The sequence below is a fragment of the Herpailurus yagouaroundi genome, unplaced genomic scaffold (genome assembly GCF_014898765.1).
Source record: "Herpailurus yagouaroundi ecotype Mexico unplaced genomic scaffold, PumYag 165, whole genome shotgun sequence".
Lineage (NCBI taxonomy): Eukaryota > Metazoa > Chordata > Mammalia > Carnivora > Felidae > Herpailurus > Herpailurus yagouaroundi.
Genome location: NW_024412406.1, coordinates 15,986,385 through 16,014,050, shown reverse-complemented (window position 1 = coordinate 16,014,050; position 27,666 = coordinate 15,986,385). Strand labels below are relative to the sequence as shown.

The 27,666-nt window shown below is 37.3% G+C and overlaps 1 protein-coding gene across 1 annotated transcript in view; it reads left to right on the top strand.

Annotated features, from left to right (window-relative positions):
* The window catches only part of PREX2 (phosphatidylinositol-3,4,5-trisphosphate dependent Rac exchange factor 2), a 309,933-nt gene that overhangs the window by 250,786 nt on the left and 31,481 nt on the right, over positions 1 to 27,666 (top strand). Inside the window, exons 36-37 of the mRNA XM_040487649.1 lie at positions 19,386 to 19,452; positions 19,721 to 19,911. Of these exons, the coding sequence (XP_040343583.1) occupies positions 19,386 to 19,452; positions 19,721 to 19,911 (258 nt within the window). The remainder of the gene's footprint in view (positions 1 to 19,385; positions 19,453 to 19,720; positions 19,912 to 27,666) is intronic.

Below are 27,666 nucleotides of genomic sequence, written 5' to 3'. Positions count from 1 at the left end.
AAGCTTAAGCATGTAATTGGGATGCTTGTGAGTTCTAAGCAGCACAGGGGGGAGCCACTGAGGGGTTGCATTTGAAACTGAGCACCTTGGTGGTACCATTGAAGATAAATTAGGGGTGAGAATAAGATTAGAATCAGAAAGCTTGGTTAGAAAGCTACTAAAATAGTTCTGGCAAATAATATTAACCCTAAGAAGATAAAAATGGAGATGGGGAGGAAGGCATAGATTTTAGAAATATGTGGAAAGTAAGTAAAAGGTTTTCCTTACCGAATACATATAGGGGGGTTGGAGATACACTGGATTGGACACCTGGATCATTAGTTGATATAGTGAGGAAACAAGAGGAGAAGCTTCTTCAGGATTGAAAGTGGCAACATACTAAATTGATTTGGATTTCATATGGAGGATTGACATTCAAGAAGCTCTCTATCCACTAGGCTGGAGGCACTCACATAGAAGTAAATAGTTAAAAGCAAAGTAATGCTTGAGATTTCCCAGGTGATAGTACCATACATACATTGAACTGCTCAAAGTCAGGCAACTGGCAATGAGGGGCAAAGGCTCAAACTAGATATTTCCAGCTCCAAAGAGTACGCTTTTGTTACAGTGCTCCATTGATTCTCCGAGGTAGCAAATGATCTCAGTATTAATGTGTGTGGCTTCAGGAAATGATTTAATGTGAGTTTAATTACTTACAATTAAAGAGTTAAGTACAACACAAACATGTGAAATCATCTTTGAAAAAAAAAGGGAGAATTTTGAAGTGACAAGGAGCATTCTGGTTTGTTTTCTCTGCAAAGGGATGTGTCCATAGCTGTAGGACTAGAAAAGAAGATATGACAAAGACCAGAAGGGAAGAAAAAGGCAAAAGGGACTAAAATAGTTGAATCTTATTGCTACTTGAAAACGAAAGGAAGTATCTCTAGAGAATCAAACTCACTAATGTAGTTTTGCCCTTGTAATGAATGCACCTTGTCAAATATTACATACTGTCAAGGAAGGAGAATTCATCTGCATGCATACATTTTAAAAGCCATAAAAATGCATTATCAGCCATGTTCTTTGCATCAAATTCCAAAGTAAAGTATTGAAATATATATTATGTAATATTATACATAAGAATATATAATTAAAATTATATAATTATAATAATGATACATTATAATTAAAGATAAAATATTTTAGTAGAATAATACTAACTTAGGATATTTTCATTTGTCTATTCAGATTAAGACTAGTTATGCAAAATTAAACGCCTATAGTTTTGTTCCTTTATAGCATATTTCATACAATTGTGTATACATTAATAACTTAGCAGCTTCTTAGATATACTTCAGTTTGTATAAACTTTGAACTTCACCTGCTTGAGATATCAGTGAACTCAGATATAAAATTAGACACATTCAGAAAACACAATGGAAGTCTTAAGATCTAATGTCTTTATATCTAATGACATTCATTGCATTTCCTATAAGCCAAATGAGAAAAAAACAAATATTCTTTAAAAAAAATTTTTTTTTAATCTTTATCTTTGAGAGAGACAGAAAGAGAGACCGAGTACGAGTGGGGGAGGAACAGGAAGAGAGAGGGAAACACAGAATCCAAAGCAGGGTCCAGACTCTGAGCTGTCAGCACAGAGCCCAACATGAGGCTGAAACTCACAAACCATGAGTTCATGACCTGAGCCAAAGTCAGACGCTTAACCAACTGAGCCACCCAGGTGCCCCAGAAATATTTTTTAATGTTTATTTATTTATTTTGTGCATGTGAGGAGCAGAGAGAGGGGGAGAGAAAGAATCCCAAGTAGGCTTTGTACTGTCAGTACAGAGTCCAACTCGGGGCTTGATCTCATGAACCATGAGATCATGTCCTGAGCCAAAATCAAGAGTTGGACACTTAACCGACTGAGCCATGCAGGCACCCCAAAAACAGAAATATTCTTAATAGACTAAGTGACACTTGGGCCATAGGACAAAGAATTTTGGTTAGTTTAAGTAAATATGGTATTTCTGCACTAATATGAATAAGAAGAAACAGAGGGCTACTGATCTTGGAATTGTCTTTTTCATTAATATACCAGAAGATGGAGAGTCAGTTAAACCTGGATTCCAATCCTCCCTCTTCCCTTGACTAGTTATATGACTTACAGCAAATTCTTAAGAACTCTGAGCCTTGATTTCCTTCTTTATCCACTGGAGATAGTGATGCTTCATCAGCTGTTGTATTACCTGAGAGGAGGTTTGTGCAGTCTTCATTATTTGCTTAATGTAAAGAGTAACAAATATCATATCTGTAGGAAACCCATTGGTTTCTCCAAGGTCCTCTTGTGTTGGGGCAGCTGACCTTACCGCCCAATGTGGGAGGAAGGAAACTGTCTCCCAATAAGACAGAGAGGGAACTTGCCTAAAATAGCTATGCACAATGGGGCCAGAAGAGCCTTATTTGTGCACAGAAATACTCATGAGAATAAATCAGATAACTGTATTCGATTTCACCCCAGAAAACTAAGAGGATAAGAGGCAATGGTGGAAAACTATCCAGAAGGATGTATAGTCTCTGCTGTGCTTCCAGTCCTGGATTGAACCCAAAGGCAGAAAAGATGGCTGCCCAGTTCTGGTGTGGACAAGATGGCAGAACACTTCTAAACACCTTCAATGATAGTAATAGAAGCAGGAACTTTTTATACACTGCGTAATTAAAAACTAAATGGAAAGTATGGCATTCAGCTCTGCCTTACTACAATCTTGAATGCTACCAGATTCTTTAGGCAAGTAGTAAAGCCTTGCTGGTAAAGCCATTCTTGTTATTCTGCAATCAAAAATAAAATTTATGAGTGAAATTGTGATTTCCCCATATTCAATGTCTTTATGTATACTTTGAACAACACTGCATATACTGATATTTAAAGCTTTTAATGTGAGAAATGAGCTAGTTTCTTGCTTAGTAACTAATCTAGGTTGGAATGTCAGTGTAGTTTGCAGGGGAAGATGTACACCTAAACTCTTTCTTTGCCTGTTTTAATACTCACACAGTAGAAGAAAACCAATCTCGCAGAGATAGGCTGATGGAAAGAGAAGACAAGATTTAAGAGGAATTTCTTAACAAAAATCCAATGAAATTGTATTGTCTGTATCATCTGTAAATTATGGATAAATATTACCAATTTTATTTTTCTGATTTAATGTTAAACCATCATTTTGATTAATAATTATAATAACCATAGAGATGACAAGTTTTGAATAAAAACAAATTCCTGCATTTGTTTTCAATTTTTATACACTTTTGGTTCATAGTTGACAACCTAACCTTCAAATGGCACTTATTGCTGTGTGGCCATACTGTGCATGACTGTTTTGTGATTCACAGCACATGTGACTTACTGCACTGGTCTGTAACCTAGTCAATATAACAAATGCTCTTGAATGCTTTGGGTGTTGAGACAATGTAAATTGTTATACAATTTCTAAATTTTTGCTGACAGATTCTTAAGTCTGCAGACCACATTTTGAGTGGCACTGAGCTAGAGTACATAGGCTGGGATTTAAAATAATTACTAGTGTAGGATATAGCTTTTGCCTTTCAAAAGCTCCCTAAGCAAGGTTGAGAACTGGAAAGTGAGCTGAGGGCAGATTCTGAAGGAGGGAGAGCAAGCTTGCCTTGTGTCTGGGTGAAGAAATGTCATTGAAAACAAGATGCGGACAGGTCTGCACTATAGTAGAGAAGCAGATGTAGGAAGAGCTGGCATTAGGAGTTTCTGTTTTCCCACACAGAAAGCTTGCTAGAGTCAGGTTCTTCAGACCGTTAACAGGGAAAGAAAGTCAAGGTTACACGTAATGCATACCAGAATGCAGGTTCCCTGAGGGAACTTGTTAATGACTGTATCCCTAAAGCATGGAACATTGATTTATACCCAAATAGTTGTTCAAAGAATATTTGTTGAAGTAATTGAATGAAAGTATTGATAACACATTCTTATGTCCAGAAAACCAAGTGTAGGATTAGTATTTTGTTTTGTTTTGTTCTGGTTTTTACTCTCAAGCCCCTTATTGCCACAAGGATTTCAGGAGGTTTAGGGAGATTTCCAGTAGTTTATCAACAATAAATCTTTAAGTTTCATATCATTTACCCCTTCTCTTCTAATACAGCATGGCAGATCCATGACAAATAAGGGATAAGGCTCTCTCTCTCTCTCTCTCTCTCTCTCTCCCCCTCCCTCCCTCTCTCCCTCCCTCCCTCCCCTCCCTTCCCTGTCCTTTGTCTGTCTGCTTCTCTATCTCCTCCTTTCCTTCTTTACCCTCTTTTCTTTTCTTTTTTCTATCCCTTTATTTTTCTTTCATTCATTCATTCATTCATTCAACTACTGTTTAGATCTTCTCAGTAATCTCCCAACTGCCATTTTTTCATGCCTTCCCCCGTCTCCAGAGGATTAAATAGCTTTTTACAGACTTAAGTTCCATGATCTCAATAGACTACTCTTTTTTTTTTTTTTTTTTTTTTTGCACTTTTAAGATTCTCCTTATGCCTTAAAACCCTTAATTCCCTTTGTCCTAATGCTGACTAATGTGCTAAAACTTTTTCGGTCACTTAGCACACTGGACTGTAATTACCTGTTTATTGTCCTCTTTCAAACATAGGTTCTTTGCAGGTGAATAATTGTCTTCTTTTTACCCTTCTATCCACAGTACCAACTTTTTATTTGTTTATTGAACAAATGAACAAATACACAAATTGGGAGTTTAGAAGTGTGCTGATTTGAGGTCTCTTAGACTAGAAAAGATGACCCAGGAGAGTGTTCAGAGCAAGAATGGTGAGATGGAAGAGAAAACAGATTCTGGTGGAGTAGGTAAGAAAGAGAAGCCCATGGGGGAAGCAGAAGAGGCTAGCGTAAGTGAGTGTGTGAAAACAAACAAAGCACCTGGCCCATTCAGAAGACTTAGTGGATAGAGAATTGGAAAAGGTGAGGGTGACCGAGAGCACTGTATGTAAGAAGAGATTCAGAAAACAATGCCTGGGAAATGTCCACTGGATTTGGCCAGTGTAGAGTGATTGGCATAGATGTCATTAGGGAGGATGGTTTGAGGAGGGTGGTGCATGGAGGTCTGGCTGCAATCTGCTGGGGGGAGTGGGTTGAAGATTTGGAAGTGGGATTAGCAAATTAGACTTCTTTGGGAGAAATTTAAATGGAAGAGGAGGGAGATTATCAGACAGTATCTAAAAGATACAGAGTCAGTGCAAATTTATTTACTTCTCATTAGTTCATCCAGTTAAGAATGAAATTTGATCAAATTTATCCTTTGTGGGAAGGACTCAGTAGTGCATGATATTATTCCTTGTTAATACTTATTCTCATTTACCCTTAAATTCTGTATTTACTGCTTCATTTAACAAATTTTTACTGAGCAACTGCTTTGAGTCCAGCAGTGTTTTAGGTTGGTGGAGGGCATAAGTGAAATATGATGTAGTCCCTCCCCTCATGGAGGTTATATTCAATTCCAAATAGTGCTTTAAAACTTACCTTTGATCTGTTTGCTCATCTGAAGAATGGCATTACCAAAAGACAGTCCCAAGGGAGCTTTAATTAGTTAATGCATTTTGACTTACCATATTCTGCTAATGACATCTTTCTAATTTCTTTATATCCATATTTCTAGTTCTATTAAATTTTCCCTGCCCTTCCCTCTGAAGCAGATGTCTACAGTTATTTATAAGATGAGACTCATTTCTGAATAGTTGTCTGCCTTAATGTCTTAGAAGACAGTGACAGTTCCACACTGCTTCAGCTGATTTTAATTAAGCACTTGGAACGTTTAAGATAGTGCAGTGACCTCATTGGTCCTTTTCATACAGTTATCTCTTTCCAATTATAAGTAAGGTTCAAAAGCAAAATAGTGAGAGTGTATGTATTTTTTGTGACGGAGGACATTTATTATGGTTGGCAATTTTTTTATTGACCAATAGCTACCATTCATGATGGATGGTTTCCAATTCTTTTTGACACAGCTTTTTTTTTTTTTTGAAAGAAGGCACATTCTCCTTGGAAATGGTCTAGAGCTGTCATTTGTCCATGAATTTAGGAAATTTAATTTAGGAAACTTAAGAAGTTTATTTATTCTGCTAAAATATATTGAATACTCACAGTTGTGTGTGTTACAACTGTGTTATAAGTTAATCGAATAATAAAGATAACCTGTACATTGTCTTTGTCTTCAAGGTGCTTATAGATTGGGGGGAAAGAAACATGTAAACAAATCCTTGCCCTACAGAACAGTGGATACTGATGTTAAGGAATGTACCAGGTGATAGGGAAATGGAAGAGCCTCTGATTCTGAAGATACTTTGGGAGATTGAGACAGGAGGTGATACTGAAGATGGGTCTTAAAGAATAAATAATAGTGGGAAGTGATGCCAGCAAGATGACAGTATTGCAGTTTCCAGTGTTCCTCCACTTACAGAAACATTAATTTGAACGACTATCCATGAACATAAATATCTTCTTCACAGGAGCAAAAGATTATGTGTAAGGGATTATAGCACCTGGGTGGAGCATGGAAATAAGAAAATATGCATTGATGATGGTAAGAAAGACAGTTTCACATTACTCCTATTACCCTGACTAGTCCAGCATGAAGAGAAACACAATCCCCATGGGGAAAGAAGAGTGCAGTGAGCACCCAACTTCACCATAGACCCCAGAATCAGGCCTACCTACATCAGTGCCTGGTCAACCCCTATAACCCCAGACTCCAGGTTGGCTCCTGTGGAACCAGGAACCAAACCAGTCCCTGAGGACCCAAGCACAAAGCCTATCCACCTACTGACCAAGGTATCAGACCTGTTATAGACTTCACCAGATACCTCCTCTCAACCCCAGAATCTCTGGATTGACTAGCTGGTAAAAAGTTTTCCCTGGTGGAGCCAGTCCATGAAGACTGAAAGAGTACCTACATCTTCAAATGCACAGACACCAACACAAGACCATAGGGGTCGTGAATAGTCAAGGAAGAATGGCACCACCAAAGTAAACTAATAAAGCTTTAGTAATAGCAGACTTTATTAGTAAACTAATAAACTAATAAAACTGACCCTAAATGATGGAGATCTATAAAATGTTGGACAAAGAATTCCTAATAGTTCTCTTAAGGAAATTCAGTGAACCATAATACAAGGAAACACAGACAACTAAATGAAATTAGGAAAACAATGCATGAACAAAATAAGATGTTCAAAAAAGAGATAGAAACCATTAAAAAAATCCTAGAGTTGAAGAATACAATGAATAAACTGTGGGATTTAATACGGGGCTCCAACAGTAGATTCAACCAAGCAGAAGAAAAAAATCTGTGCTCAAAGACAGGATATTTGAAATTATCCAGTTAGAGGAACCAAAAAAAAAAAAAAATGAAAAAGAGTGAAGAGAGCCTACATGAATTATGAGATACCATTAAAAGACACAACCTTCTGTTACTAGTGATTCCAGAAGAAAAAGAGATGGAGAAAAGGAGAGAAAGTTTTTCTAAAGACATGATTGCTGAGAACTTCCCAAATCTGGGGAGACATTTGGACATCCAAGGTTATGAAGTTTATAGGTCCCCCCAAATTTTCAACCCCAAAAGATCTTCTCCTAGACTCATAATGACTAAATTGTCTAAAATCAAAGACAAAGAAAAGTTTTAAAACAGCAAGAGAAAAAATGTTCCTCACATACAAGAGAAGCCCCCATAAGGCAATCAGTGGATTTCTCAGCAGAGACCTTGCAGGCCAGAACAGAATGGGATGAACTGGAGGACATTATGCTAAGTGAAATAAGTCAAAGAGAATTGCAATATGTCTCACTTATGTGTGGAATCTGGAAGGAGGAGAAGGGGAAGAGGAAGGAGTTTTACTAATTGAAATTAAACAGAGTAGATCAGTTACAGAGGACGGGGTTGGGGGGAGGGCAGGGCAAACTGTAAGATATTGGTCAGAAGGTACAAATTTGATATTATTTAGGACAAATAAGCGAAGAGATGTATGGGCATGTGTCTGTACTTCATAATACTGTCTTGAACAATGAAAATATGCTAAGAGTAAATTTTAGATGCATTCATCACACACACAAAAATGGCAACTGAGGAGATATGTTAATTACCTTGAATGTAGTAATCATTTCATTATGTATATGTATATCAGATCATCATAGCATATGTCTTAAGTGTATAATTTTTATTTAAAAATTTTAAAGAATGAATAATTATTATGATGTTAGCTAACACTGAGTGAATGGCTATGTTAAGTACTATACTAAAGGCCTTGATTTTACAAAATAAAGGTAAGCACAGCTTTTTCTTATAGGTTCTAGTGTAAAAGTATAAAAGCTACCTGTGAATGTCTTTCTCTTGATCATAGTTGTCTCTCACCTTCTGAAGAGGGATTGTTAAACACCCTTCCTCTAAGTTCCGATGAGCGTTAAATACTTTTCTTTAAGTCTTGTACTTCAGTGTTAATTGAGATGTAGCCTAGTATTTATGAGCTTAAAAAGAAACTTTCCTGCCAAGAATCCTTCTTAAAATATGCATAATAATTATTTTATCTATTTTTAAAATTAAGATATTTAATATATTTATTTTCTTCTATTAAGTCATATATATATTTGGCTGTTTAAATAGTATGGTAACTCCCAACTCCTTTATAGCTGAAATGAAATAAAGTTTATGTATGAGATGCAGGCTTCGTGTTAGGCACTGTCTTAGGCTATGGGATTAAATTGTTTTTTCTCAAGTTAGTTAACGTACAGTGTAATATTAGTTTCAGGTGTAGAATTTAGTGCTATTCAACACTTACATACAACACCTGGTGTTCATCAGGAGTGCCCTCCTTAATCCCCATCACTTATTTAACCCATCTCCCCACCTACTTCCCCTCTGGTAACCATCACTTTGTTCTCTATAGTTAAAAATCTATTTCTTGGTTTTCCTCTCTTCCCTCCATGCTCGTTTGTTTTGTTTCTTAAATTCCACATTATAAAACTCAACACCCAGGGGCGCCTGGGTGGCGCAGTCGGTTAAGCGTCCGACTTCAGCCAGGTCACGATCTCGCGGTCCGTGAGTTCGAGCCCCGTGTCAGGCTCTGGGCTGATGGCTCAGAGCCTGGAGCCTGTTTCCGATTCTGTGTCTCCCTCTCTCTCTGCCCCTCCCCCGTTCATGCTCTGTCTCTCTCTGTCCCAAAAATAAATAAACGTTGAAAAAAAAAATTTAAAAAAAAAGAATAGTTACACTATTGGTGGGAATGCAAACTGGTGCAGTCACTCTGGAAAACAGTATGGAGGTTCCTCAGACAGTTAAAAATAGAACTCCCCTGTGATCTAGCAATTGCACTAGTAGGTATTTACCCAAAGGATACAAAAACACTAATTTGAAGGGGCACATGCATGCCAATGTTTATAGCAGCATTATCAACAATAGCCAAATTATGGAAAGAGCCCAAATGTCCATCAACTGATGAAGGGATTCTCTGTCTCCTGAGAGTATGCAGTTTAACAAAGATGACAGAATGAGTGTGACTCTGGTCTCGTATAATGACATAAATTTGTTTCAGTTGGGAAGTTCTCAAGACGATGTCATATTTGGGCAGGGTTTTGAAAGATCAGCAGAATTTTCAAGCAGACGAGTGAGAGGGGATTCTAGGCATGGAATCATATGAGAGGAGAAGAAGAAGAATACGAGAGGAAAATGTCCTGTGGGTGGCTGGTGTGTTGGGGGAATCCAGCATGAACATGGCAGGACAAAGAGGGCAGTAAGAGATGGGAAGGGAAGTCTTGGTAGATTGTTAGGAGAGTCCTTGAAGGCCCAAACTGTAGACTTTGGGTACCAGGGAGATCTGAATGACTTTAAGCAGGGTAATGAAATGTTCGTCTCTGCTTTAGAAAGGTAATTTTGAAGGCCGACTGGAGTCCTATAAGGAATATAGAGAAGGATATGGAGGAGGAGAAGCTGATCTGTCAACTTAATGTTAGTTGAGCCTTTTATGGCTTTAAACCGAAATAGACATGATTTTAAACCTAAAAATTATCCTACAATATGAAGGTGCCAAACTTTCTTGAGACTTAATTGTTACCAAATTAAACAGAATTAGTTCAAAAATAGAAATATTACTTGACTTTACTGTTCTTCCTGGGTGTACGAGATGTTTTTTTCCAATGTGGTTCTATTCTTCTACACTTTGTTCTTGGAAAGACCTGTTTTTTAGGATTTGCTTTTTCTGTCTTATTTCCACAAAGATTATGTTCTGTAGTAGCAGAGCATGGTGTTGCCATTGGAAAATATATACATATGTGCATATATTAATAGTAGGAGTTCCTGTGGTGATATATATGTGTTGCAGGTGTGAGAAAGAAATGGCCCCCTAGAAGACTCCTGTAAGGAGGAACAAAAATCAGGATGGAGTAAAGAAGTAAAGGAAAAGAGTGATAGGAAGTTATCAATAACAGTAAAGACTGGCGGGGATATCTCCACTACCATAATTCTCTTTTCAGAGCATCAGAGAAGTCTCAGAGAAATCCTTTTTTTAACATGGGAAGGTCTTGCCCTGTGTGGTCACATAGACTTTTTTGTTAGCCTTCCAGGATTTTTTTTTTCCAACACTCAAGTAGAAATGAAGCTGTTAATTGATACCAGGCAGTTCTATAAGGACTGTTACCTTAGGTGTTCCATTTTTGACAAGGCAGAAGACAGATTTATCCAGGAGAATCCAAATTTATCTCATTATTCAGGATTTCTCTTCATGTAACTTTTAGTAAACCACCTTTCAGAAAAGTCAGGGCTAATGCTTGTGACCATGAAAGGTGGATAGGATAGAGGTACAAATTAACGTTCTCCCACTCTACTTATCCTATATTTTTTTACCCATATGTGGGCACAGGTTGAACCTACCTGGTAATTTTTCATTTATACAAGAAATCAGTGTCTTTCAGTAATATTTTCTGTAGAATTTTTTTCCCAATTTAAGTGCTATGGTAGACAAATGCAGCTTAACAGTAATACTCATTGAACACCCAGTCACAGCTGTAGTCAACTGCTGAGCTATTGTAATATTGATATATCTAACCATGCCTATGACTAATACCCATAATTGAGCAAATATTGTTATAGTTCCTTTTCAAAATGCAGAGTAACTGCTAAAATCCAAAAGCTACCATATACAGTTTAGAATTTAAGAGAGGACATGATATTACAAGAAGTATAGATGAGCCTGGCCAAGTGAGAAATTTTCATAAATTATTATAAATAAAGAATGATCTCATAAGCAATGATCTGGAGAAGAAACAATACTACAGAGAGCTGAGCTGAATACCGTAGCTATTCCTCCTTATTTATAAAGCGGCACTGGCTCTTATGCCTTAATCTCTTGGAAATTGAATATTCTCCAACATGCCCAGAAAAAGTGGGGGGGGGAGGGGGATGGAAATGGTGCCAGATGAGAAGAATGTCACTTTTGTCATTGATTTAACCTTTGTGTATTGCTTATGACAAACTTAATAGGTTTAAATATTTTACATCCAGCTGTTGCTGTTTTCGTTTTTTTCACACAAAGAGAAAACCTGACCATCACTGAACCACCAGTCAGACCCTGTAGGGCTATGTCCTAATTCTTTACCCATTTGAGAAAGCACTTTCCTAATTTTTATATTAGTATATTAACTTGCATAACTCTACATAACATCTAAGCATGCCCCAAATTCATTTTCTTTCTCTTGTGGCCAACATCAATTCCCTGTTTTCATTACCATGGTCTTATTTTGTTTCAGGTTTTTATTTAAATTCCAATAGTTAACATATAGTGTCATATTAGTTTCAGGAACAGAATTTAGTTACTCATCACTTACATACATACAACACCCAGTGCTCATCACAATAAGTGCACGGTCCTATTTTGAATGCTAAACCATTGTTTCCATTTCTAGGATCTGTTGCAGCTCCAGATTCCCTAAATGTTCATATCTCAAGTGTCATGTATTTTTTTCATTTATTTTTACTTTTTTACCAGTAGTTAAGCGTGTGCTGTGTAGTGCTTCCCTCCACGGTTTAACGAATGACTTACAATTCTTTCGCTTGCCATTTAGTTTCCTCCCAGTGTGGGTCCTGCCTACTTGCACAACATTCTCTCTCCCTACTCTGCATGAACCTGCTCTCCAGCCTGATTGGCGCCATCCACTTCTACATCTGTTCTGCTCTTCATGGTGTGTTTCCTCCTTTGAAGTGCTTTCCTGTTTTGACCTGTCCAGAATCCCATTCACATATCAGAGTGCAACTCTTATGCCGTATCCTTATTTATATGGCCTTGCTTCTTCCTCGTATGGATATATCCCAGTAACTTTGTTTCACCTTTTAACTTACCTACCCATTCTACATTGCATTATAGATACCTGTGTACCTGTCTCCCCTATTAGATCGTATGAGATAAATGCCTAAAATTAGTTTCACTGTAGATATTTGATTTGTATACATTTATACCACTATATAGTGTAACTTATGACATTATCACCCTTTTCATTGGTATTTGATTCTATAGGGGCTAAATGAAAAAAATATTATAATGTATCAATTTTATATGGCAGAGTTAATCTACAAAGTTGACAACGAAGTCTGATGTGTGCCAGCACGAAAGGAAACTTACTATCCAGCCTGTATAAGGTTGCAAGCAGCACTTTCAAAATGGTCTTAATAAGATTTGCTATACAAGACAAAGGACCATGACTTCATTCTTACTAAACTCAGAAGCGTAATAAACTATGGTCAGTTTGGGCATTAATCCAATTTTACCATTAACTTGCTTATAAATTTTGATTAAGGGGCATTGTAAGACTTGCACAATTAACGGAAGTGCATTAGAAATTTATTTCCTGTGAACAGTTTGTCATATTCTCAAAAATACTGAAGTTCTGTGAATACCTGTAAATCTTAGGGATGGTAAAATATCTGGCTGACCACACTTTTTTCTGATGGGGAATATCTAAAATTAGTTGTAGCTTCAAGTTGAAATTTTTATCATAACAATCGATTGAACTAAAATCTCTGTTGGCTATGTAAATTTCATACAAGTAACAAAGTGGCTATATTTCATAGTTATTTCCTCTAGACTTCATCAGCACATAAATTTATTTTAAAATGATTTCTTGCTTTCTTTAATGTTTGATTAACAAATATTAACTATTCGTACAAGTCTGGATCAGTAAATACATTTAATTCTACATTTGTAGGAGGCATTTACCTTCTAAGAGTATTTTCAAGGGTGGAGTTATATCATTAGATGCTTTATCTGTTTTTGTTCTCCTATATAGCAACTTGAAAAAGATGAGGTTGTTTCTGAATAAACTTTCACTTGGTGCAGGCATTTATGCATTCTAAATCTATAAAAGTTATTTTTCTACTAGCAAAATTCTAAGGATTTTGCTCCATTGAAAAATTTAAGGTTTCTGCCAAATGAATTAGAATCCACGTATTCCTGCTCTTAACTGGCTGACCCAGTGACAGACTTTTTTTTTTTTTTTTTTTTTTTTGGCGAAACATCTGTTTCCAAAAGTAGGAAGAGTGTTCAGTGTGGCCAGCTGTAGTGGACGTTTCTGTAGTGAAGCTTTCCATAGTTTGTATTAATGATCTGTGGACTGCCTCTACAGGATAGTTTCTTTCCCAAACGATTCAAGGTACAGAGGAGCTGAAGTATCTACAACGAAGGTACCTGATTGAGCCATTTAAATGATAATCTTTTTTTAACCTAAAGATAGGCTTAGTTGGTTAAGTGGCCAACTTCAGCTCAGGTCATGATCTCACAGTTTGTGGGTTCAAGCCCCACATTGGGCTCTGTGCTGACAGCTAAAAGGCTGGAACCTGCCTCAGATTCTGTGTCTCCCTCTCTCTCTGCTCCTCCCCAGCTCACACTCTGTCTCTGTCTCTGTGTGTCTCTCTCTCAATGATAAATAAGACATTAAAAATTTTTTTAAAAGAAAGGTTCTTTTCTGTTTAGACTTGAACCTCTATTTGTGTCCTGATCATGGAATTCTATAATTCCAAGTACCTACCTGAATTTTCACTTTTTATAAGTATCAGAAAATATTTTAGATGACCTTCAGGAAAAGCAGGAAGTTCTGGCCTTACTTTTATTCCTTGTTGTGCCTTAAAAATGCTCCAAGAGGGGTGCCTGGGTGGCTCACTTGGTTAAATGTCCAACTTTGGCTCAGGTCAGCTTGTGAGTTTGAGCCCCACATCGGGCTCTGTGCTGAGAGCTCAGAGCCTGGAGCCTGCTTCAGATTCTGTCTCCCTCTCTCTGCCCCTTCCTCAGCTCACACTCTGTCTCTGTCTCTCTCAAAAATAAATAAACATTAAAAAAAGATTTTTTTAATGCTCCAGGAGATGCCTCCCACTGTGCACTTGAATGATAGTTATTACTCTTGAGTCCTCTTTGGTTACCACAGTACTGAGTATTTATGTATTGATTAATATTCAACATTATGCTATATAAATGTTAGAAAATTTTAATATGTGTTGTAAAAATGAGGTACTTGAGACCCTGGAAGGCTAAATAATTTGTCCTGAACTTGTGTACTCTTTTTAACTGCAGTACTTTCTCCACTAAGCACACTTGAGGAAAGGCATGAGGACATCTGGTCAAGGTATCTCTGGGTTCTGGCATTAAAGTACCACCTTATTCCAAGCATGTAGCAATGCTAGATAAAATACAAAGTCAGAATGTAAAAGTCACAGCTGAGCTCATAATTTATCATGTCAGTGGCCCACAAATCAAAGGAAAATGTAAGTGATGAGGAGTTGTAAGCTGTGCTGAGGCCTCTGGCTTGCTGGCCTCCGAGGGGGTTGTGGGGGGAGCAGTACAACTTCTTCAGGGTTATGAGAGATTAAAGTCGTTCTACACTAGATGGAGAGCCAGAGCCATCCTTGCAGTCTGAAACCATGACATAGAGAAGGACTCGTTTGCTGCTGAGCAAGAATCAGAAATCTGCCCACTACCTGAGACTATAGTTTTTGATACCAGGAGAGGCTTATGATGGCAAGGAGAACGTGACACAGCTGGTAAACTGGGAATTGAACCAGGTCACTCACTGGTTCAATGATGTGACCGGAAATAATCCAGATGTCAGCACAAGGTAATACTCACATTGCCAGCATGAAAGTGATCGTACATGGGTGGTTCTGGGTACAAAATGAGTTGTAAGAGAAGGATAATGACAGGGGATGGAGCTGTATCAAAAAATTAAATGAAACTAAAAAATCTTCCCACTTCAAATGCACTTGCAAAACAAAATTCCAAAGCACAAATCCTAACACTAGGAAAGAGCCAATGAATTTGACCGTCAAAAATAAATTTGACTAGAAGAAATTAAAATATTGAAACAGGCTAGGAAAACATTTTTATTCTCAAAATATGAACAAAGGATTGCCATCCATAAAAAAAGGTATAAAACCCTGAAATCAAAATAGTTCAGTCTATTTATTTACAAATACTTACTAAGATCATACTATGTTCCATAGAGTCTTATGGGTGCCAGAGATACAGGAATGAACCAAATAAGTTTGTTTATGTTATTTATTTATTTATTTATTTATTTATTTATTTATTTATTTATTTATTTTGAGTAGGGGAGGAGCAGAGAAAGAGAGAGAGAGAGAATCCCAAGCAAGCTCCAAACTGTCAGCACAGAACCCAATGAGGGGCTCGATCTCACAAACCATGAGATCATGACCTGTGCCAAAATCAAGAGTTAGGTGCTTAAACTGAGCCACCCATGTACCCCCGTTTATTTATTTATTTTGAGGGGGTGGCGAGAGAGAGAGAGAGAGAGCACATGTGTGCATCCGCGCGCACAGGTTGGGGAGGGGCAGAGAGAGAGAATACCAAGCAGGCTCCACGCTATCAGCACAGCGTCTGATGCAAGGCTTGAGCCCAGGAGCCTTGAGATCATGACATGCATCAAAATCGAGAGTGGGACATTTAATTGCCTGAGCCACCCAGGTGCCCCTGAACCAAAGTAAAATCCATACCCACATAGAAAATTTATATTCTCGTAGGGAGTTTACCTGTTAGTGGTAAGAATGAAATAAGGATAGACAGAAATCTTGGAAGTGGAAGATAGTCATTGAAATAAAATTCCCAGTAGAAAGGATAATCTCTAGACTTGAAAATGACAGAATTTTTCATTTGGAAGACCGTACTTAGGAAATCACCTAAAATGCAGTAATGGGAACAATAAGATTTTTAAAGTGTGTGGCGGGGGGGGGAGGAGAGAGAGAGAGAGAACACATCAGATTACGTGAAGAAATAATAGTTTAGATTATTTTAGAATTGAAGACAAGACTCCTCAAGTTGAAAGGACACTCTGAGAACCTTATCTGGATAAGTAACAATAAATCACTGCCTAAACACTTTGTGGTAAAACTTTAGAACATCCAGGTTGAAAAAAAAATCTAAACCAATCAGAAAAAAATGTATAGACTAGCCCCGAAGCAAAGAAAACTAGATTGAGAGCAGACGTCAAGAGCAGTATTGAGGGGGGGAAGTGTACTGTAGTTTGGATTCTAGAATTTAATGACAACATATACCACTGACACACTGATCAAACATATTAATAGAATATCCAGCTTTTAAAACTGAATATTTTGGGGGGCATCTGGATGACTCAGTCAGTTAAGCATCCGACTTCAGCTTGGGTCATGATCTCACGGCTCATGAGTTCGAGCTGCGGGTTGAACTCTATGCTGATAGCATAGAGCCTGGAGCCTGCTTCAGATTCTGTGTCTTCCTCTCTCTGCCTCTCTCTCTCTCTTTCTCTTTCTCTCTCTCTCTCTCTCTCTCTCAAAAATAAATAAACATTTAAAAAAAACTGAGTATTTTTGATGAAGCAAGCCTAGAAAAAGTAATAACTAATTTCTGTGTTAAAAAAAAAAAGTAAGACTACACAAAGGAAGGAAATACCAACATGCAATAAAAGAAGACTATAAATGGCCAGCAAATACATGCAAATTGAAAATAAAAATACCAAAGGTTGAAATTTTAATAACATCAGTGTGAACAAGGATGTGGAAGAATGATCACAGATATTCTTTGGTACCTCCACTTGGGCCAAGTGTGTGGGTGACCTCATAAAGCATGAAAGTGGTAAATGCCAGCTTCTGAGTAGTGTTTACCTTGGGGAGGGAGAGTTTGGAAAAAGAGTGGGACTGGAGAAGGGTGAGTAACAGGGGCTCACCCATATCTGTAATACTTTATTTCTTTAAAAGGTGAAGCAAAAGTTCCAAGTACCAGGATCTGTTAAAGCATGGTGGTGCATACATGGGTTTTATAGTATTAGCCTACATATGTACCTGTGTAATTGCAATGAAAGGATACTCAGAACTTTCAGGAGAACATGAATGTTTATGCACGACAATAAGGTTTATAAATAGCCAATCTTCTGGTAATGAGGCCAGTTGAAACCCAAAGTCTTTATCAGGGTCTATAAAGCCCTACAGAGTCTGCCCCTCTGACCTCTCTCAGTTGCTCATTCAGTCTACCCTAACTCCATCCCCATTGTGTGGTTTTGGACCTCACACAAATCAAACTCGTTACCTCTTCTCATACCAGCAATACTCTTATATTAGTGTTATCTCTTTCTGATACTGGGGAAAATGTAGAAAATTTAAAAATATCTCCATACATTTGATTTTGCTATTGATCCAATGCTGTTAGTAGATATTGACTCAACCAGCTAAATGGAACTGTATTTGCTTGGCCCTTGATGGATGTTCCTGTTTGCAGTGGTTCATGCCACCATAATTCAGCATTGGATGCAAACACTGAATGGGGTCACTGGAGTCCCCATACTCCTGGCAGCATCATGTGCTCAGGAGCAACAGGTAGCTGTGGGATTTAGGCTGAGGCAGTAATTTTCCGTGGAGTCGTGTACTCTTTTCCACCATATTGCTTTTTCCACCAAGCACACTTGGGGAAAGGCATGGGAACATCTGATCAAGGTATCTTTTTGCGTTCCAGCTTTGAGGCACCATCTTTGTTCCAAGATGGTATGTGGAAATCTCCTAGGAGTTCAAAGTGAATTATAATGAATAACAACTAAGTTTGGATCTGGAACTGTTTTAAAATTTTTGTTATTGTTTGGATTTGTATGTGAGAGATGAATAAACTAATTCACAGTATGAATGAGCATAATTTTCATTTTGGAAGTTATTCTTAACGTTTTGTAGTTTAAAGTATAAAACTTGATTAATGCATGCTACTTTATCTTTAAAAGACAAAAATAAACGTCACTGCTAGCTACAGTGGTCATTGCAATGGCTGTGTATGTGTGTGTGTGCGTGTGCGTGTGTCTGTGTCTGCATGCACATGTGTGCATAGTGGGTCTCTGGTCATTAAGTTCTCTCTCACTGATTTTTCCCACTACAACTCATGCATTTGATAATAATCTGCCAGTATTTTGAAGTTCTAAAAGGTGCTCCACAACATCACTCTAATCAGTTTTATTTCAGTATCTTGTTGGACAATCATTCTAATACTATGGAACTTATTTTGGTATGTCAATATTAAGCGCTCAAATCTTGAAAATAATTCCACCTCATCAAAAATAGATAGTAGATTAACTATAGCTTAAATGTATCCTGTCTTCATGGGTCATTTCCTTACAACTTCAGTTTAGTATTGAGCCAAGAGCTGAGCAAATGCAGCAATAATTCTTTGGAACTTGAGCTTAATTATTGCAGGCCACTAGGATTCAACTTCATGTATTAGAATACTTGTTGCCATATTGCATTCTGGTGACAGAAAGAACAAGTGTATCCTCAAAGAGGGTCTAACTCCCAATTTGAGCATAGTCAGTGGGTGAAAGAATTCAACTCACTATTCTGTTTAAAATTATGGTTTGAGTATTGCTTTTATAATCTTGATCAGTAAGTGAAAACTAGATAATGTTCTCCAGTAGTCACAAGAAAATACATTTCTTCAGCTTTTGTAATAATATTAATTATTGAAGTATTGAACATGTTAACGAGCACTTACTCTGTGCTATGTACTGTTCTAAGCATTTTATTTGCATTCACTTATTTAATCTTCTAAGCAGGCTTGTGAAGTAGAAGCTAATGTTATCCCTAAATTACAGAAGAGGAAATGGAAGCACACACAAATTAAGTAATCTCTCTGAGGCCATACGATATGTAATGGAGCTGGTGGTGGTGGCTTCAGTCATTTTTTCTGAATGGAAGACTATGAACTTTTTTTGCCATCCCACCCATCATAGTTTCAACACTTATTTATTCATTTGTCTTTAACAGGAAGTCAGCGAAACTTGCATACCTTCATGCATTTTAATTTTTCTGACAATAAATGATCATTTATTCTGTGGATTCTTACAGGGCGTTCTACTTGGACAAGTCAAATTCACCACCTAACTCCACATCCAAAGCTGCCTATGTAGATAAGGTAAAAATAGATGATTGCATTTATTGATGCTTTGCCATTTACACACCACGCTTTTTAAAAAATTTTCTGCTGTTGTCTTCAACAATTTGTTCTTAAACAAATTATACATATTTGTAGTCTCCAACTCTGTTACTGCCACAATGAAAATATTTTAGACTATTCATTAAAAGTTATAACAACTATGAATCACATGCCATCTAAAAGCATTTCTTCCTACTAAATGTGCTGGTCTTTATGCCCATGACTTTTTTTTTTTTTTCTTCTGCAGCTAATGAGGCCTCTCAATGCTTTGGATGAACTTTATCGACTGGTAGCCTCGTTTATCAGATCCAAGCGCACGGCCGCCTGTGCAAACACAGCTTGCAGCGCCTCCGGGGTTGGTCTGCTGTCTGTGTCCTCGGAGCTGTGCAACAGGCTGGGGGCCTGCCACATCATCATGTGCAACAGTGGCGTGCACAGGTATGTGAACCACCCTGCCCTGCCTGCGGCTGTCATACTGAAGTTCGTTCATAGGTTCTTATTTCTATTTCGGTTACGTGAAATTATAACTGGAAACATGCAAAGGACTCAGATGTATTTGGAATAAGATTTAGGAAATCAGGTCATTGTTACACAGTTTTTCTGGCTTTAGTTATATTTTCAGTGACTGTTTATTCATATACATGAATGCAATCCCATATTTATATCACTATATCATATCTGCCCAGATGCTCATCACCCTTGTGTTTATATTATGAGATTTATACTTTAGGTACAAAGTTGTGCACCGATTTTGTTCACTGTAGGAACTTGCCTGGTAGGAGCGGGCCACTAGCTAACCAAAACTTTTTTCACTACAGTTGATGGACATTCCACTCTTCAGTGGTTTGGGTTTCTGTACCCAGTTGTTGTGAGGTAGGCGCTGCCTTAGGGTTACTACTGTCTTCCTACTTTGGGCAAAATTAAGTCCAGGAGCCCATACAATATGCGTTCCTGAAAATGGAAGGGAAGATTTTAGATGCGTCCAGTTCCAGTAGTTTGTCTTAGGCAACTGTGCTCAGTCTGGGGCAGCCAAGGTGGGTTGATGATCTCATACAGCTGTATCAGCTGCAAAATGTGGGTGGAGGACCCCATGTCAAGTCCTTCTCCATAACCATGTACTCCTCCTCTCTCATCTCGCCATCTTCACAAGGAGGTGAAACCACGTAGTAAAAGTAAAAATAAAGCAGAATTTAGTCCTCATTGTAATCTGAGTGGGCAAATAGTGTCCTGTCACCCATCATAGCCTCTTCTTAGAACTGGGCCAGTTGGATTTTGAGGATGGTGGTATTGTTTAGTCAGATATACCTGGTACTTCATGTATGCAAAGGACTGCAGTGTTATGTCATAAAGTGGTGATGCTCATGTTAGAAACATAAATACAGCATGAACAGCCAATGACAAAAAATAATAATAAGATATCATAAGAGAGCATAAGAAAAAATTACAAAAATAACAAACCTACATTGCAAGAAAATGTAAATGGCCTAGGAAAGTTACAGCTAAAAACTAAGATTCAGAAAGAAAACAGATCTTTGAGATGGGTAGACCTTTCCAGAGAAGGTGATATTTGAACTAGGTTCTGATGGGTCCAGGTGAAGGGTAGAAAGTGGGAGAAAGATGATCTGAGACAGCAGGTTCTCCTCTGTGAAATTCCATTTCAGTTTGGTGTGCCTGAAATTCTAGTTTTCAAGTCCTACACAGTGTATTCTTTCTTATGATGTATGGCAAGACCTTTTTCCTCTGAAAGGAGCATTATATTCCGTGGTTGACAGAATACACAGAATTTCCTCCTTTATTTGAATGGCTGTGTACTTTGTGCTCTATTGCAAGCTTTAATAAGCTTAATTGAAAATATCATCTGCAACCAAATGAATAAAATATTACTTCATAATTTGTTTACTAGCAGCAAAGTGATCTCTCCCTTCTGATCAACTCATGTTCACTCCTTCTGTTCCCATTTATTCATTCATTCATTTATGTATTCATTATTCATTCACTCGGTAAATATGCACTGAGCACCAATTATGTGCCAGCACTGCTCTAGCTGCTGGGGATCTAGCATTGAAAAATTAAAGTTTCTACTCTCAAATAGTGTGCATTGTGTTGGGGGGAAACCGATGATTAAGCAAACGAATATGTAATGGGGTAGATGGAATAAATAGAAAAAAAAGACAGGAGTCAGAGAGGTAGAAGATGTGACAGGATGGGAAAGACGAGTAGTCCCATCCAACAAGGGATTTCATCAAAGATTTGTATGGAATGAAGGAATGATTTATGCAAATATCTCCAAGAAAGAGCATTCGCTCCTAGGGAGCAACAGTGCAAATGTGAGAGCTCACGTGGGAGTGTGTATAATGTGTTCAAGAAACTGCACAGAGGCCATGGTGGCCTCAACAAAGCGTCACCACCTTGGTTATTGATGTTCTTATGTTACCCTGGTGCAAGGTCATACGTAGTTGTCTGAGAACTTGATACACTATGACCCCAAAGGGGATACCTCCGACTTTGAAACTACAAGCCTATGTTACCTCCTCATTAATTTACTGAAAGTTAATTCAGTTAAATCTGCACTTAATCCTAGAATTATGACCAGGTTGTCCAAATTATTCTCTCTGCTATCCTGTGAGCAGTTTTAAAATTTGACTATTGTTACATGGGAGACATAGATTGATATCCCATAACTGTTTTATAAGTATCATATTCATTGATTGGGGTATTAGGACCACAAGTAACACTGCACTTTCAAAGTGGTTTGACTTTTTCCATTTCTACTATTCAAAATAGATGTAGCTTTAGTTAGTTCATTTCAGAGACATTTCCTGAGGTGTAGGCAAAAATACCCCATGACAAATGCTGATTTAAAGTTGAAACTATTTGAAAATGGTACAGCTTTATTTTCCTATTATGCAGAATAAAATGGGAGTTTAACATTATCTTTTAATCTTTCAATGAAGGCTATGCTTACACTTTTCATGACAATAAAATGCACTAATTTATATTAGATTTGGAAATCTCACATAAAGACTGTTCTTAAATTAATTCCTTAGTATTGTAATTCAAATGGCTAGAGAGAAACCCAAGCACATCCACACCTGCACTCAACAGTAAACATGGAAGTTTACCTTCAGGTTCTGACAAACAGGAGAAGTCCACAATGTGAAGCAGAATAAATGTTGCACCAACTATTTTTTATCATTGACTTCTAAAATCGAGATGAGAAATGCACAACAAGATGGTATCCACATCAGATAGTCAGTTTCCTGATTTTATTTACCAAATAGTAAAAGAATCTAAAGTCTTTTTAGAGTATTGAATTATACTTGAATTGTACTGCATATGTTTGATATTAAAGAGAAGAATGTAGGTTTTCAGAACGAAAAGGCAGATTTAATTAGCATTAATGTCTAGATGTTTTAATGCCAACCTGAATCGTATGGCAGAGCTGCATTCAACGGTGAATGCGAGATTAGCGGGAAGAGAATTCAGAATGAATTATTAAAATCTTCTCATAGCATTTAGCCTGGCTTTGTTTTTATTAAATTCTTTTCGCTAGGGTAATCCTTTGTGTGTATTACAATTCTCCTGATGAACTTCCCTGCCCACACTCTTAACTATTCACTCATGTCAGTTCTCTTCATTGCTACTGAATGGTGAGAGAATAGGACTGTCTCTTCTTAAAAGCAGGTGTTTGCCTTTTAATCAATATCGACTGATGTTAAAAGGTAGTTTCATAAGTGAAAATCTTTTATAATTTCCTATCCTGATCAGCCTTTTTTCATTTTCACTTTGCATTCATCCGTTGCAACTTCCATCTCACAACACACAATTGGAACATAGTTGTATTGGTCCATACAGCTTAACAATCTGCTTTATGCTCATAACAACTGTGTCTGTGTCTTCAAAATGTATGCATAGACTTTCTCATTATCACTTTTATTTGTCACGTAGTTAGTCCAGCCAGTTGCAATCCCAGAGTTTACTAAACCATTAGTTGAGTGGTTTATCTTCTCGTCTATTGCGCATAATGCCTAGAGGGAGGCTTCTTTCATTATGTAGCTGTTCAGATTTCAATTTGATCTCCCAGTACGTTAAAAGAAAACAAAAATATCCTCCGGATGGAATTACTGTGGCAAGTTTAAACCTATGTGGTCAATATATTATTAAGTTCTCAAAAGGATCCTGCTTGTGTATAACACAGCCAGAAGGTTAGATAGTTGTGTGGCACTTTGACCTCTTCCTGGTCTTGGGAGAGATCGAATCCAATTATCTACTGTGCTTCTCTGCTAGATATGCAAGGATATTTCAGTAGTGCCTCAGTTTATACTTCTTTGATTAACAAATACAAACATGTGACTTGAGTATTTTTTGAATTTCCTTTTCTACAAAGATTCATACAAAGACTGTCTATATATCTACTTTATAGGCAAATTGTTTTTTGCCACATTGAACATTTTTAAGTATTGAATCGGCCCTATGACTTTTAATGTCCTCTTTTGTACTCATACCAGTCAGCTGTTGCAGGCAATCCAAAAGCATGCTACAGGGGACCTGAATTTCCCCTCTATTTCTTACTGCAGCATCCTTCCCTTAAATGCAATGTTTCATTTTGTTGTGGTTCTTTATCCCCCCCCACAGCCCCCACTTAATAGCCAACTGTTTTTCTTGAACCAGTATAAATCAGTGTGCTGCAAATGTTATAAAACCTGAATCATGAGTCTTACTGTGTCCAAAAACAAAGGTGTCATTTTCTTCCCACTACATTAGCTTCTGCTTGCCTTGCCGGTGGGAACAAGTGGGTGGAAATTTCCAGAGGCTACCTGAAACGATTTGTCAAGGAAATTTCTAGTGAGGGCAGGAAATCTGGGATCACAGTTTTTCCCTCTAAGGACTTGTTCCAAAGAGTTTTTGTCCGCTTAGTCTCAGTATTTTTTCATAATTGGTTTTCAGTGGTGTCAGAACCCTGGTATGGCCCTGCAGGAAAGTGCGTGATTTGAGCACAGGCCTCATGTCTAACTCCCCTTTGAGCCCAAACCTTGGAGATCTGTACACATAAATTACGTTTTATCTTCATGCTTTGTTGTGAGGATGAGTCTCTTACAGGAAACAAAACCTTGCATTTTTTTTAAAGATTTCTTTAATTTTTTTTTTTTTTTGTATTTTGAGAGACAGAGTGTGCATGCAAGTGGGGGAGGAGTAGAAGGAGAGGGAAAGAGAGGGAGAATCCCAAGCAGGCTCCATGCTGTCAGCACAGAGCCTGACACGGAGCTCGAACACCTAAACCGTGAGATCATGACCTGAGCTGAAACCAGGGTCAGACACTTAACCAACTGAGCTACTTGGGCTCCCGAAGGGCTTGCATTTTTAAGTAACAAACCTCGGGTTCACTCATTGATTGGACGCTGTGAGCAGCACGACCAAGAGGGGCTCAATGCATCAGAGATTCACTGGCACCCAGCATCAGTCAATGTCTTGTGTTCTGGTTAGAACCCTGCATAGGTATAAGAAGGAAATAGTCTGTGGCAAGGGCCCACCTGTTTTTGTTATTTAAAAACATATTGAAAAACATCAAGCTGGCTACCATCTATGTATTATGGTGGTAAACCTCTTTTTTTTTTTTTTTTAGTACATTGTAGAAATTAGTTTTAACATATATAAAGTTTTAGGAAATAAAAGACCATATGTATTTGAATCTTCTAACTTAAGAGGGATTTATTCTCAAGATGTGTTCCTTAGTTGGTTATTTGGAAATCAAGACATATTTTCACATTTGACGGTAATACCAATGGTGTTTGAATCTTCAAAGTCAGCCCTCTCTCTCTTCCCCCTTCCCTGACAAGCGCTTATATAATCTATAATGTGACCATGGTATAGGACCCAAAGTATGATTATAAACATTTGTTAGGGAAACGAAAGCCAGGGGGCACCTGGGTGGTTCAGGAGGTTAAGCATCCCACTCTTGAGCTCAGTTCAGGTTCCACATTGGGCTCCACACTGGTCATGGAGCCTACTTAAAAAAAAAAAAAAAAAAAAAAAAAAAAAAGGAAAGCCAGGAGATAAAAAAATAAAAACACTGAAGACAACTATGTATTACTAGTCTGGGTAATGGAACAGTTTTTTTAAAAAATGTAGACGAACATGTAATGACTCTTGGTTCATATAAACAATTTAAAAAAACTTCCTCAGGTAACTATCAATTAGCAATTTTAGAAACCACTTTTGTTCGAACTTTGAAGGACTGTGTTAGCACTATTTTATTCTGTCATAACCATGACATTAAAGGACAAATTGACAAATAGGCCCAGCTAGAGGAATGCAGAATCTTATAAAAGTGGATCATTCAAGGTAACCTGACATAGGTAATCAGAGTCCTAATAGGGCGGATGACAAAGCTGAATCGTTTTCCACTGCACACTAAAAACATCAAGTACAAGGAGTTGATTTACTCTGGGGATTTCCATATGTAAGTTAGATTCTACGTATGAGACAGAAAAAATAAATTGCCATACTAAGCAAATGAAGGTTTCAAATATATCCCTTTATCTTTTGTTCAAAAATGACTTGAGAGATTGAATAACAAGATTGGTGGGAATACTTGATTTTCAAATCTCCAGAAAGACGGCTACATAGAACACAAGAAACATTTCTGCTAGCTCATGATCTCAGAATACCATACTTTCCCAACAGAAAATTCCAAAATTATGTTCTGTAAGAATCTGAAGCATGTGAGTCTAAAACACTACTTTTATATAAGGGCAGTAGCAGCAAGGACAGAAATGACATTTAAAATTGCCAATAAATTTGGCTGCAGTTATGATTGTTTTTATTTGACATTATTTTCTAATAATAATATGGTTATCATTCTTTGATATAATTCGATTATGTCGATGCAACTGTTCTCATTTGTTTGAAATCTAATAAAATCAATGAATCAAAACAGTGAAACAAAAACAAATGTGAAAATTTAAAATTGTGCTATAATCCTTAGAAGAGAAAAAATAAAATTCTATTATAATGGGGCTCTGGGAGAAAGATAAAGTATATCCTACTTGTGATAGGATAGAAGTATAAATCTTAATAACTCTGCCAAACTTCTAAGGGCAGAGAATAGAAAGGTGGTTACCATGGGCTGGCAGGAAGAGAAAATGGGGAGACATTGGTCAAGGGATACAAAGTTTCAATTATACTAAGTTTTAGTTAGTTCTGGAGATCTAATATGCAACAGTGTGACTGTAGTTAACAATACTGTTTGTATACTTGGACATTTGCCAGGAGGGTAGATCTTAAGTGGTTTCACCACCAAAAAAAGAAAAGAAGGAAGAGAAAGAAAAGGAAGAAAGAAAGAAAGAAAGAAAGAAAGAAAGAGAAAGAAAAAGAAAATGTTTAACTGTAGGGGTTGATAGATAGGTTAATCAACTTGATTGTGATGAATACTTCAAAATGTGTGTATATAAATATATAAAATCAAACTATATACCTGAATTTTTAATTAATTTTTAATTTTCAATTATACCTCAGTAAAACGGGGAGGGGAAGCAAATCGAGAATTTCAAATTATGTGGAATTGTAAAATAGGCAAATAAAACTCCACAATTCACCCTAATTTTTAAAACCAGGTAAATAATATAGGTATTTTTTCTTAAAACTATGAGAAATCAAACATTTCAAACATGATAGAAGTTTCATTCTTTTACTTTTCTTTCACTATCTATGAACAATAGATAGATAATATTAAATTATTCTGTAATTTTCAAATGTCCATGGTTTTCTTCAAATTAGATTACTCTGAAAGAAGAAGACAGTAATTATGAGAGTGAGTTATTGCAGTGGTTTCTAGTTCTGACCTCCAGTTATCACATGATGTTGACCAGACAAGCCTTACTTTCAGCACATAAAAAAGCAAGAGCTTATGCATGGTTGCCTTTCATCATTAAAATTGGAAAAGTCTCAGTAATCACAATACATTAAACATATCTTGATAAAAAATAATCTAGAAGAGTAGTTTTTAAAATTATTTTTTTTTCAACGTTTATTTATTTTTGCGACAGAGAGAGACAGAGCATGAACGGGGGAGGGGCAGAGAGAGAGGGAGACACAGAATCGGAAACAGGCTCCAGGCTCTGAGCCATCAGCCCAGAGCCCGACGCGGGGCTCGAACTCCTGGACCGCGAGATCGTGACCTGGCTGAAGTCGGAC